This window comes from Mobula hypostoma, chromosome 23 (genome assembly GCF_963921235.1).
Source record: "Mobula hypostoma chromosome 23, sMobHyp1.1, whole genome shotgun sequence".
Taxonomy (NCBI): domain Eukaryota; kingdom Metazoa; phylum Chordata; class Chondrichthyes; order Myliobatiformes; family Myliobatidae; genus Mobula; species Mobula hypostoma.
The window spans coordinates 21,146,963-21,161,228 of NC_086119.1; the positions used below are offsets into that span (position 1 = coordinate 21,146,963).

General features: G+C 38.9%; 1 protein-coding gene across 1 annotated transcript in view; it reads right to left on the reverse strand.

Moving 5' to 3' along the window:
- Window positions 1-537: 537 nt before the first annotated feature.
- The window catches only part of LOC134336949 (coronin-6-like), a 260,484-nt gene continuing 246,755 nt past the window's right edge, over window positions 538-14,266 (reverse strand). The window contains exon 11 of the mRNA XM_063031656.1: window positions 538-11,043. Within this exon, the coding sequence (XP_062887726.1) occupies window positions 10,921-11,043 (123 nt within the window). The 3' untranslated portion in view covers window positions 538-10,920. The remainder of the gene's footprint in view (window positions 11,044-14,266) is intronic.

Consider the following 14,266-nt stretch of genomic DNA (forward strand, 5'->3'; position numbering starts at 1 on the left):
TCCAAAGTTTTGCCCACTCTTGCGAACTTTTCCTATGGCACATTACTCTTTACCACATTACCACTCTGAAGTACTTTATAGTGTGTTGCCACTCTAAATATCTTGTTATATTTACCCTTCCTCATCCATCCTATCCTTGCACCATGAGGTGATATCCTTGTGGTGACTTTGAGACTTTTACCGTGCCATGGTCTGTTCTTATCAAATTACGGTATTGCTTTGCACTGTTGTAACTATATGTTATAATTATGTGGTTTCTGTTAGTTTTTAAGTCGGTTTGTCATGTGTTTCTGTGATATCATTCTGGAAAAACCATTGTATCATTTTTTAATGTATGCATTACTAAATGACAATAAAAGAGGACTGCGTGTCTTCATAATCTAATCTAATCTAATGCCCATCACCAGACTTTCAGGCATACTACTATGGGCTATCAAATCACATGTTTACAAATAAATTAAAAGACATGATATTTAATTTTAACATTTTATTTTCAAATTATATATTTTTACAGAACAAAATTTGATTCAGCTGTAGCAATGTATAAATAGATGCCTGATCTACAGTGTACTTACAAAACAATCACCAGACCAATATTTAGCGCTAACATGGAAATACAAGCTTAATCTTTCAGGATACATTTCATGAATTGAAATTACCACTCTCCGTACATCCAAACAACAAAGCCACAAAAATATTACAGATGCACACTTTGAAAATTAAATCCTTCCTTTCAGAATTACAACAACCTGCAAAATAACTTCATAAATCAGAATGCCATTGGGCCAAGCCAAAATCCTGAGGAAAAATTTGTAAAACCACTCCAAATATTGCATAATATTTCCTAATGGCCAAGGGTAAATTTAGTTTAACACTTGGTTTAATACAATGATGTATTAGCTAGATATATCAGGAACTGAACTTTTTTCCATCTATCAGTAAAGGCTAAATTTAGTAATCTATTCTCACAGGAAGGAGATGCACTCAATGGGAATGCTGACAAGGAATCTCATGTTTTGCAACTCTAGAACAATCCCTTTTCATGTTCTATAAAGATAACTAATTTCTTATAACATTAATCTAAATACCTCCAGCTATGACCAAGGTATCAGATTGATATCACCTTGGATTTATGGGTTAGAATCTCTTACAAAAAAAATTTACATAAGTATTGAACAGGGTTATTTAGGTGTAATTATGTAATAATTATTGTTGTGATACAAGACCTAGCATTAGTTATCATGTACAATAAGATTGAAAGAATTCAGAGAAAATTTACAAGGATGTTGCCAGGACTTGAAGACTTGAGTAATAGGAGAGGTTGAATAAGTGACGACTTTATTCTCTGGAGTGTAGGAGAATGAGGGGAGGTTTGATAGCGGTAAGCAAAATCGTGAGGGGTATAGATGAGGTAAATGCAAGCAGGCTTTTCCCATTAAGGTCGGGTGAGTCTAGAACTAGAAGTCATGGGTTAAGGGTGATAGGTGAAATTTTTAAGGGGAACATGAGGGGAAACTACTTCACTCAGGGGGTGGTTAGAATGTGGAATGAGCTGCAAGTTCGATTTCAACATGCAAGAGAGATTTGTATAGGCACATGGATGGGAGGGATATGGAGGACTATGGTTCAGGTCAGGGGTTCCCAACCTGGCATCCACATATTCCTTGGTTAATGGTAGGGGTCCATGGCATAAAAAAGGTTGGGAACCCCTGGTTTAAGTGCATATCAATGGGACTAGGCAGAATAATAGTTTAGCATGGACTAGATGGACCAAAGGTCCTGTGTCTGTGCTGTAATGTTCAATGACTCTCTGATAATCTGTCTGTAGACAGAAATAATATATTTCACATAAGACAAATTCTAAAAATAATATGGCTTAATATTTTCTGATGCAGGTATCTTGAGTTCAATATATTCAATAGATTCCATCAGCCTAATGAAATTATTGCTTCATAAATATAGTACTGTCTTGTAATGCTTAATTTCCATGAGGAAATAAAATTTTAATACTTTTCTAAAGTTCCTGCTTAACAAACAAATATCCTATCCTTATGTTCCGCAACTGACATGCCATCTGTTTTATAATTAACAAAGGCCACTACAGTTCAGGAGCTTCTGCATATGTTAATAAACTCTATCACAGAACTCCAAATGGATCCCTAGTGAAACAAGTGCTGCTCAAATTCCCTTGAATCTACTCGGAAATACCGCCTCCTGTTTCCCCGAGCATCCAGAGAAAGATATTATGTGCTTTACACCGCAACTTACCGGAGATGAACCCCAGCGCCAGCCCAGATCACCAGCAGGCTTGCTGCCACAGCGTCTGACTGGCAACCGATAGTTGATCTTGGCAAGCAATTAACGTTCCCTGACTTCATCGCATCATCATCACTGAGGCCTAACATGGTCATTCTGTCAGAAACCTCGAAGTAGGTGGTCATGGTAGAATTGACAGTGCCTTGGGAAGACCCGATTTAGAAGGCATTCAAGCATGAGAAAGGCAGATACCAGGAGCTGATAGAGCAGGGCCAGAGACAGGAGAGGAGGGCATGATGCCAGCCTATAGAGACGGGGTGTAGAGGTTTTGCTGGCTGCTCATTCTAACGAACCTACTCTCTCCTTAGCATTGTGGGGAAATGTAAAGAAAAGAGCCATCAGAACCATCACAGAGGCTGCTGAGCGAGCTTTCAGATGGCTATGGATCAAGAGGTGTGACCCGTGGGCCAATGCTGCTGGGCACAAGCCGGGGCTTGATCAACACTGCCTGGGTCACCTGGGCAAGGGTGTCTGATGTTGAAAGACCCAAAACACCCGATGACCCCAGATTACATGACTAATGAAGTGTTACAGCACATCTTAGGACGTACAGTATCTCAGCATTATATCCTGCAACTAATGCTCTCTCTGACTCTAAATGTAGGTGGTGTTATATTGCCTATTCTAGTGCTAGTCTTAAGTGGTCTCTACTTTATTTAGAATCAGAATGCTGAATAGAAAATAATCCTAGAAGCACACCCACCTAGTTTTAGACAGTATAATTTGTCTTTTTGAAAATGAGTTAAGTAGACCGTAAGGTATAAGAGCAGAATTAGGCCATTTGGCCCATTGAGTCTGCTCTGCCATTTCATCACGGCTGATCCAGTTTTCCTCACAGCCCCATGTCTAGCCACAGACATGCAGCTGCAGATTAGTTGAAGCCCAGTGTTGGATATTATTGCATTTGATAAATACACCATCAAAAAAAAACCCATTTCTTGTAAAGGATGCTGGAAAGTGATACAGCCAAAATAAATTGTAAATGAAAAGTTCTTAAAAAATGTTAAGAATTGCAATCCATTACATCATTGGTACATTCTACTTACATTCTCAAATCTTTGGAAGATTGAGTAATCCCTTATGTTATTCTATGTAGGCTATGCATTAGAACATGTTGAGAGCCACTCAGATAAATTCACGTCTGGCTTGTAAAGTCCAAAGCTCTCCTCTTGTTGCGGCACTACAGTGCAAATCACACTTCACACCGAAATTGGAACCTTAATTTCCCATCCATGTTGATTCAACATTAATTTCTGTGCTTTTCCTTGGTGCTCCACATGATGTTATCAACATCTGCTCTCTTGTAAAGTTTGCTCAATATTAATACACGTTTCTCACACGCTGGCTGTCAACACCTATAATTGGTATTCATGAAATCATTAACTACACCCTCCAACAGTAGATTCAGTTTGAGAGCTTTTATCGAGATTAATCTTTTAAATTCAAATCCATTTTAAAATGTTTAGACTTAAAATCCATCTGATGAGGACCATAACTAACATGTTGTATTTAACAATATTGACTTGTCTTAAATATGTCTGACTGGGATTTAAAAAAATTGTAACCAATATAAAGTCTTTAAGATTGAGGGAAGATTTGATAGACTGGACAGAAGTCATGGGTTAAGGGAGAAAGGTAAAAAGTTTAAGGGGAACATGAGGGGGAAACTTCTTCACTCAGAGGGTCGTGAGAACGTGGAATGAGCTGCCAGTGCAAGTGGTGCATCTGATCTTGCTTTCAACGTTTAAGAGCAGTTTGGATAGGTACATGGATGGTAGGGGTATGGAGGGTTGAGGTCCTGGTGCAGGTCAATGGGAGTAGGCAGATTAAATGGTTTGGCACGGACTAGATGAACTGGAGGGCCTGTTTCTGTGCTGTACTTTTCTATGACCTTTGCAATTTGATTATACTCATTGACAAAGGCCAATGGGAAAACAGATACTAGGTAGATCAGCTTCTTGCAGATTTGAACTTTGACACAGGTTATTTAGAATAATGAAATATTCAACTCCATTAATTTCAGGAGTAAAGAGACAAATACTAAATAACATCTATACCATTTATATAGTGCATCTAGTGCGACAGACGGTGCCTTTGAATCTCAAAGTTGTTGCTACTTATTTACACTGGAGCAGGGGTTCCTAACCTTTTTTATGCCATGGTCCAATACAATTAAGCAAGGGATACGTGCACCCCAGGTTGGGAACCCCTGGACTAGAGTAATAGAAGATTATATCAGTGATGTCCATCTTGCAAAAAGCTACTGTTGTACATCAGTGCTTTACACAACACATGGATTTTGGGCCATACTATAATCTAGACTAGTAACTGAAGGATAATTGTTAAGCGCATAAAGGTGGAAGTAATATTTCTGAATTATTAGAATACTTTTAAAAGGGCACAACACCACCAACACACACACACACACACACACACACACACATGAACCTTTTTTTTGAAACATTTCTGTATAAAAAGAAAATACCCTTTGAAGATTGAGACACCACTGCATAAAAAGACCTGAGAAATACACAGGTTTATAGATTTCTTGGACAGAAAAGACTTGGATCAATAAATCAATACATATCATGGAATTTTAATATTCAGTTTATTTTAGAAAAATATGATGGAAGATGTTGACTTCTTCTGCCATGAAAGGATTAATGCATTTACTTGTAAATGGCCCCTTTATGGAGACACTTAATTACTTCTGGTGCAGCTTGTATGGGAGATTTGATTGGATGCAGTGTATATCTTTATAATTACGATAACAACCATACATATACAGGCAATATTAAATGAGAGTAAGGCTTTCACATTGTGGCAAATGATTCCAGATCATCTACAATAATTCAAGGCATTGGTTTCAGTTATAGATATTTTACAAATTATACAATTGCCTTGACCATCAGCCTGATTTATGGAGATTACAAACTAAAACAATGCTAACATCCCTGAAAAATGTTATCCCTACAAGTAAAGAGCTCCAGTTGTGCCACATACATCCACTTAGCAAGATTCATTCAAGGAAGAAAACCTTGGACAATCACTTTGAAGAGCAAATAGAATAATGAAATGCCACCTTGGTAGCTAGTAATTATTCTATTTATTTCACCAGCATTAGATTACTTCATTATATATCATCCATTGAAAGGGCCACTTTGAAAACCGCCTTGAAATACTAACTTAAAACTTAACTCAAATGTCTTGTGTCTGATGATGGTCCATGCAAAAAAATAACTGAAATGCCTTTAGCTAGGACCTCCACCTCAGTTGCAACCAGTGACAATTTGCCAAAGGTTTATGATCCTCCAACCTACTGTTAAATAAGTCAATACATATGTGAATTAGAACAATTGCTCTAAATTATAGATGACAGGGAATTTGAACAGAAACTTCCACGGCTTTAATATACACCATGTTTTTGTAAATTTTCCACAGTAACACCACTAAACTAAAGGTTATAAATCCAAGAATTCTTTACTGTTTCTCTATCATCCCATCTTCTATTAATTTCTGCATAGAATCTGCTAAAGCTGCAAGCTTTGAATGGCTAGGTTGTGACAACTAGTTGTAAATTATTTTTGTGGTTCTGAATAGCTTGAGTAATTTTCTGGCTATTTAGAGGATCAGATAAGAATTTCAATTTGGCTCCATTTCTTTAGTTGCTATTTCAAGTCAAAGAAACCTATCAGTGCAAAACCAAACTGCCCGAGGAACTCAGCGGACCAGGAAACGTCTGTGGGAGAAGGATAGTCGCTACTCGGGTCAAGACCCCACACATCAGGACTGCAACCTGAAATGTCAACCATCACTCTGCCTCCACAGATGCCACTTGACTTTGAGTTCCTCCAGCCATTAGTTTTTTTTTGTTTCAGGTTACAACGTCTATAGTCTCCAAATCCTAAAAGTGTACTTCATCAGCCAGAATACCAACTCTTATCAGCTTCATCTAATATGCAGACAGCAATCTCATCGATGTAGGCTGGCTAGCTCATTTAATGAAGAACCTTTCTTTATTCTTTGGCTAATGGTATGTTAGTCGTATCACTTTCATTTATCTCAGCTGGAGGTAATAAACTGGAGATGTCAATCTCAGAACCTGTTGTCTTTCGCTAGTCACTTGACCTACATTACAAATCTGCAGGTGTCCAACTTCATTTGTAATTAAAGGTTTTCACTAGTATCGTTAACCTGCTTCTAACACCCAAAGGCTTTATTTCGGATTTTGATCTTTTCCCCTTTGACCAAATCTCATCTAGTGCATAAGGAATATTTTAAATCAAGTCAAAACTATACTCTGATAAAAGCAGTCTCTGAGAAAGCAAATCAATAACTTATTTACTATTATAGAGATACAGCCCTTTTGACTCTTCCAGCCACGCTGCCCAACAATCACCCAATTTAATGCCAGCCTAATCATGGGACAATTTACAATGACCAATGAACCTACCAACCAGTACATCTTTGGACTGTGGGAGGAAATCAGAGCACCCAGAGGAAACCTGCATGGTCACAAGAAGAACGTACAAACCCCTTACAGATATAAGCTTTAACTGCAATGGAAACCATGTCACCAGAGTCACACAAACATTTAAAGTTTAGACTAAGTTTAAACAGAGGAAGAAAAACATTTCACTCAAAGAAAATTTTCTAGATCTTTTTCACAGATAACATCAGTGATTCTTAAATAAGTGCTAGTAAGGTATTCACTACCTGGATATTTTTGGGCATATAGTTCAAAATACAGGCAAGTACAAATCATGATCAATGGCCCACCATTGGATAGTACACTGTCAGAACAAATAGCTAGACATAGTTTTACAGACCCAATGAGACTCAGTTCGTCCAATCACAATGTCTCCAGAGAATAGCCCGAATTCCAGGACATCAATAGATTAAGCTGATTAGAGAGCAAGATTGAAAGGCTTTACTTTCCCACTGAAAATGTTAAGTATCAAATTAAAATCAAAGCTTGTTTGGGGCCTGGAGAACTAAAATTATTTCAGCGTAAAGGTTTGAAAACTCTTCCCTGTGCTGCTACAGACATTAACAGGCTTCCAAGTCTGACCTCAATGGTGAATGTCAGACCCTCTGTGGACGAGAAATAAAACACATTAAATACTCAGGTGTACAATGTACAGAACATTTTCTGGTTGTAGACAGTGACCTTTGGCAAAGCAAGCATGTTCAACAGACATTTCTTCATATTCAGCTTCCCCGGTGCCTTAATTTTCTATTGAATATTTCATTTCCTTGGTTCTGTGTGTTGGACTAAAACCAAGCTTTATTTTACAATCAAAGGCCCTTCGTTTGTTAGAATTACAGAATAGAAACAGGCCCTTCAGCTAGTAAGTACAACTGGTGAATCCTTACATCACTGAATTATTTACATTTGTAGCCAGCCTTCTATAAATTATAATTTAGAAGACTTGTTATATATTAGGGAGATTGGAATAGAATTTCAGGAGACACCTTAGGAGATCTGATCAAGTTCGTGAGAAATCTTTAAAGGCAATATCTGCCAATGTTAATAATTCACAAGCCAGTGCCGACCATAATTGTATTCTGCTTCTCCTCGTACTTCACCATTAAAAATGAAGTTCACAAATAGCAATTTCTCTACTAGCCTTCCAAAACTATGTGCAACAAAAATAAAGAACTGGAAGAACTCAGTTAGCCATGCAGCATCTGTGGAAGGAGAAACCAGTTGATATTTCAGGTCAAAGGTTATGTTCTGACGTCTGACTGAGTTCATTCTGCATCTGCAGTTTATGTTTCAAGTTCCAGCATCTGCAGGTTTACTTGTTTTCCAAAAGGTTTTATGTGTGTGTGTTTTTTAAACTTTATTTTTAATTCCCTGACTCTGATAAAATGGAAAATAACAAGACACAGATTGACACCAAGTCTTTGAAAATGGACAAGATGCATCTACAGCCAGTTCTTAAAACTCTGCTTCAAGATGAATGCGTTTCTTTAGTACACAAATATTGCTTTAAATGAAAACAAGCCCAGTTATTTTTAAACTTAGACATAGAAATATATCTATAACTGGTTTTTAAAAGCATTAGAGGTGATCATAGGACAAGAGACAACAACAAGTTGACAATTAGAGTTAACATTGATATTTGGTGTAACCCTCAGCAATTCTTACTGAGTTTTGCTCAGCATGAATGTAGTAGACTACTATTGATAATCAATCAGGCGCTCTGCATAAGTTCTCCTGCAGAGTATCTGACTGTAAACAGGATCATGTTGGACTGCACACAATGATTCCCTTACTTGTATCTAGCATCTATCTCTTAGTAATGAGAGGGAGAGGGAGAGAGAAAACCAACAGCAATCTGCACAAATTTGGTCAGCTCAATGGATGCAAACTCAAGAACTGTAAGATCTACCGGGCATCTTACAGCTCTCCATATATCGATTAGGGAGCTTTGAAATTTTTGATATTTCTCAGCTTTAGTAGGCCAAACTATAAATACCATAAGACACAGGTACAGAATTAGGCTATTCAGTCCATCAAGTCTGCTCCACCATTCCATCATGGCTGACTCATTATCTCACTCAACCCCGTTCTCCTGTCTTCTTTCTGTAACCTTTGATGCCCTTACTAATCAAGGACATATCAACTTCAGCTTTAAATACACCCAATGACTTGGCCTCCACAGCTGTCTGTGACAACAAATTCCTCAGATACACCACGCTCTTGCTTAAGAAATTCCTCCTCACCTGTTTTTATTTATTGATTGATATATTGTGTGGAATAGGCTCTTCTGGCCCTTGAGCCGTGCTGCCCAGCAACTCATGATTTAACCCTAGCATAATCATGGGACAATTTACAATGACCAATTAACCTACCAACTAGTAGGTCTTCGGACTGGGAGGAAACCAAAGCATCCAGAGGAAATCCATGTCGACAGAGGGAGAACGAACAAACTCCTTACAGCGGCAGGAATTGAACCCAGGTCACTGGTAGTGTAAAGTGTTGTGCTAACCACTGTGCTACCATGCCTCTCCTGTTCTAAAGTGACGTCCTTCCATTCTGAGGCTGTATCCTCTGGTCCTACACTATTGCACTATAGAAAACATCCTCTCTCAAGGGCTTTCAATATGCAATAGGTTTCAAAGAGATCCTGCCTCATTCTTCTAAACTCCAGCAAGTACAGATCCTGTGCCATCAAATGCTCCTCATACATTAACCCTTTCATTCACAGGATCATTCTCATGGACCTCCTCTGGACCCTAGAAGCTTCTAGATCAATTCTCTTTCTTTCTTTCCTATTAATTTTATCCAATGTGAAAAGCCAAATGAGAGCAGGTTTTGTAAATGCGACCAGATTTAAAATCCAAATGGAAGTAGTTCTCTACTGGGGTCAGACAGGATGAACAACTCTTTTGATACCTCTAAGTATTGCACAAGGCAGGAGAAGTTCCCTTTTATACGCTAAAGGTTATTATCATGCATTTTATGTTATATTCTCAAGGCAAGGCTATTTTACACAGCAGCAGAAATGGTACTCATCAATGGAGGAGAAAGAAGATAAATGTGCAAAACTTCAGACTTTGACAAGAGCCGTAAATCAGAATCATGTCACACAAAAAAGTGTCAAAAAACCACCACAAAAATAAATGCTTTTTTTGCTAGAATGCATAGGGCAGTAAACTAAATAACACTTCAAAATAATTTTTAAAGACGTTTCTTTCTGTTTGAAGAGTTCCTGAAATGAAACAGTTTATTTACTAAAGGAGAGATAACAGCAGAGAACGTTCTGTGAACTTGCTGGCATCACACGTCACCGCGTCTGGACTAACTGACAGCACAAACACATTCACTTCACAAAATGTCATATAAACCACATCATCCTTCTAATTTTAGTGTCTTATCTCCAAATGTAATAAAATACCACTTTTACCAAGTGCCAAAAACTGCCCCAACCTTACACAGTGCAAATTGTGAACTGAAAATCAGATGCATAAAGTATTATTTGATTACACCTGAGCAGAATGCAAAGACACGGCAAACTTTTTCTGCTAATAACAATGGAACCAGCAGCTGAAAAAGTATGTCAGGATATTAGTCAGGAGATTGTTTGAAAGTTACTTTGTTTTATGAATCACACACTTGAAAAAATTGCAGTTAACCCTCCCACAGTCCGTTGGTGCCCAAAGCAGGAGCTGCTGGCCTGACGGAGCTCCTGTCACAGGCATTTCTTTATCCTCGCCCTCTTCACTACAAGAACTGCCCTAGTGTTGCTGTGCAAGCTGTCAGCTCACAGCGAGCTTGATTCTCACTAACAATAGTAGTTCATGACCTCACGTAGGAACACTGATCAGGTGTAGCTTGACCTTTAGTTCACTGCATTTCCCAAAACATCGTGTAACATTTCCCGTGATTTCTTCAGTTAATCTCCAGAACAAAACATTAAATACTTCCATGTGATCTTGTCTCACTGGAGTTAAGAATACGCATACAGTTATGTAGATTGTTGTAAAAGCTACCATTGTTTGCCACCAGTTTGTTGGGGGTGGACGTTAATAAGTTGAACTAGTTTGGCAGGAAGCACTGATACCTTGGAGTGCATGCTAATGTGGATGGTAGAATTAAGCAGTGCCATTGGTGAACTTTGACAGCTTGTTTTCGAGCTCAGTAATGCGTCTCTCTTGGGACTGGACAATCACCTTCAGCGATTTAACTTCGTCCATTAGCTCCTCCAGGGTTACACGCTACGGGCAAAGAAGAGAAAGAAATCAATAACAGGCATCCATAATTGAAGAGAAAATCTCATGCTGCAGATCTTGCTCCTGTAATTGAATGAGCAGACAAATTAAATGCCAAATTTGTTGTGTCACCAGCATTAAACATCTCTGCCGAGGTGGTCAGTGATAATGAGTTAATCAGGTTTAGGCTCCATGTGTCCTAGATTGAATTAAATTATTTGAGACAATGACCAATTTCAGAATCACCCTGTCTCTTAACTTCTGTGCAGCTTATTGTACTTTAATTCAAGTTTATTATCATAAGCATATGGATGATAAAAAGTTAGCTTGTTTCAAGCTGCAGCATAGTACTTTGTAAACATAGCAGAGTTTTCTAACTTAAATAAACATAACTTGCATGACAAAGTAAATACAATGACACTAGTGCCACTTGAGAGAGGAAATCAATTATATAGTCTGAGGGAGGGTTAGGGATTTTTCAGGTTGGTGCAGTCCTTACAGATATCACAGCTCAAACCAGGCCTTTCGCACCTTACCAAATGTGCAGACATCAACATCATGGCTATGAGAAGAAATTCGACAGTATTTGGAATAGTTTCTGTTGGAAAACATGTTTCTCTTGCTATTCTCAGATAGACTAGTGCCAAACATTACACCTATGAAAATTCCCAATATTATTTTCCATTGTTATATCTATGAATCAAAATGACTTTGATGTAACAAGCTCCTTTGTCGCCTGAATTCTTAATGGTGTTACTGACTTAATAGAGCACAGAAAGAGACCCATCAACTCCAAGCCAGCTTCCAGCAGATAAATCCCACGAGTCCCATTCTCTTCCCCCTACCCCCAGCACCATATCTTGTTCTCTCTCACATGTCCATCAAATGCCCTTTTATTTTTTTTTACCTACACCAAGGGGTAATTTACCACAGCCACATAACCCTCAGTTGGGATCAGGAAGGAAGCTAAAGCCTTCCATGCAGTCGCTGGAGAAACGTACAAACTCAACATAGACATTACCCAATATTCGAATCAAAGCCAGGCTCCAGGAGTGTGAGAAGCATCCTTAACTTCCTTCATATGTGCTTCTTCAAAGATGGACTGAGACATAATGAGGCACTGCCAAATCTGAATTACTAAACTATACTTTTCAGCTTGGTAAAATAAAATTTACTTAGAAAATTTACAAGGATGCTGCTGGGATTCGAAGACCTGAATCATAGGGAAAATTTGAATAGGCAAGGACTTTATTCCCTGGAGCTAGAAGAATGAGGGGAAATTTCATGGAGATATACAAAATTATGAGAGATATAGATACGGTAAATGCAAGCAGGGTTTATCGACTAACGTTGGATGAGACTGGAACTAGAGGTTATAGGTTATGGGTGAAAGGTGAAATATTTAAGAGAAATTTGGATAAGCATATAAATGGAGTGGTATAGAGGACCATGGTCCAGGTGCAGGTCAGTGGGACTAGGCAGAATAACAGGTCAATATGAACTAGATGGGCTCGCTTCTCTCTCCATGGTGCGAAGGCTATGAAGACTGCCCTGGCCGCTGTGCTCCATGCCCACTAATATGATGAACTGACAAGCAAGGCTTTGGGCCCACTGCAGGTTGCTCTTGGGTTTGGATCTGAGGAGTTAAGTTGGCTCAGAATTTTGTTGTTCGCTTCAATTGTTTGCATGATTTGTGTTTTTTTTTCCTTTCTCTTGCGCATTGGGGTTGGTCTTTATTTTGTCTTCTCTAATTGGGTTCTTTCTGGTTTCTTACTTTGTGGCTACCTGTGAGCAAACAAATCTCAAGGCTGTATAATTTGTATATTCTTTGATAATAAATGTACTTTGAACTTGAAGGACCTGTTTTTGCCCTATGACTCTTTTACTCAATCCCATTTTTGAAAAAATGGGGTAATAAATATAATTCATATTGTTGTTGAAGACCTTGCTTTTGGCATAGTTTTTCTTTCTACATCAATCCTAACCTTGCAAAATTGTCAGTTCCCTCTCCCAGACCTGAAACTTCATGTTTCTTGTTCAAGTAACCTGGCTGAATTAACTAGAGGTCTTTGACTATATTTCTATCCAACTGGAGAGTTTTGACATTCCTGACTGTCCATCTTGACCCGGTGACAGCGATTCATCTGGGATCCAATTGTCATGATAGCAACTTTTGTTATTTGCAAAGTGAATCGAAAACAGACAGAAGAAGTGCAAAGGGACAATCAGCATTCTCATTTCTCCCCTCAGGAAGAAAACACAAAAAACTGAAAACAAGCTCCACAAGGCTCAAAACAGACTCCATTCCCACTGTTATCAGTCTAGTGCGCATGCGCCGGTCGTGCATGCAGCCTGGTACAGCCGTTCTGATCTATTCTTACTTTCTTCTTCTTACTTTTTAATTTACGTTATTTTTTGTATTTTTTTTCTCACGGTAACACGTCAGAGCTGCACCCTCTCTAACATGCTGGTAGAGAGAGTTTTATTTGGGTTTTCTTTAGTGCTGGAAATGGTTACATCCCAACACGTGGGACAGAAGCAAGGTCTCATTGTGCATTCCATGGACCAGCAAATACCGGCCGGCTTAGCCAACAGAACGGTGGACACCCCTGCTGAAATCCGGAGGAAAACACACAGAGGATGCAGAGGGGGATCACAAAGCTGAGGAAAGAGGTCCGGGTCGAGACAACAGAGACTTTTGGAGAAGAGGCGTTCGGTGGGTAATACCGTTCCGGCTGACCGGAAGTGCACTGAGAGCGGTAAGCGTAAAGGAGTTGGGTGCTTACTGATCTGGTTAACAACGGATGGTGCAATCCGGGGTATATTACGATTGAGGAACGTGTTTGCAGACTGGATATTGAACTTTTTACTGTTGGACTTCGGCCACATTCCACCGTGATACAACACTTGGCAGCACGGGAGGTCGTTCCTGCCTGTGGCCATCGAACTTGCAGCTCCTCCCATGGAGGGTCAGTCGCCCTGAGCCAATAGACTGGTCCTGGACTTATTTTCCATCTAGCATAGTTTGCATTTTGTTGTTCAATTGTTGGGGTTTTTTGTATTGCTATATTTATGCTCTATTCTTGGTTGGTGCGGCTGTAACGAAACCAAATTTCCCTCGGGATTAATAAAGTATATCTATCTATCTATTGAATGCACCTCCAGTACAAGAATATGGACTCTTGGCCTCACAATCTACTTTGTTCTGGTCTTGCACCTTATTGTCTGA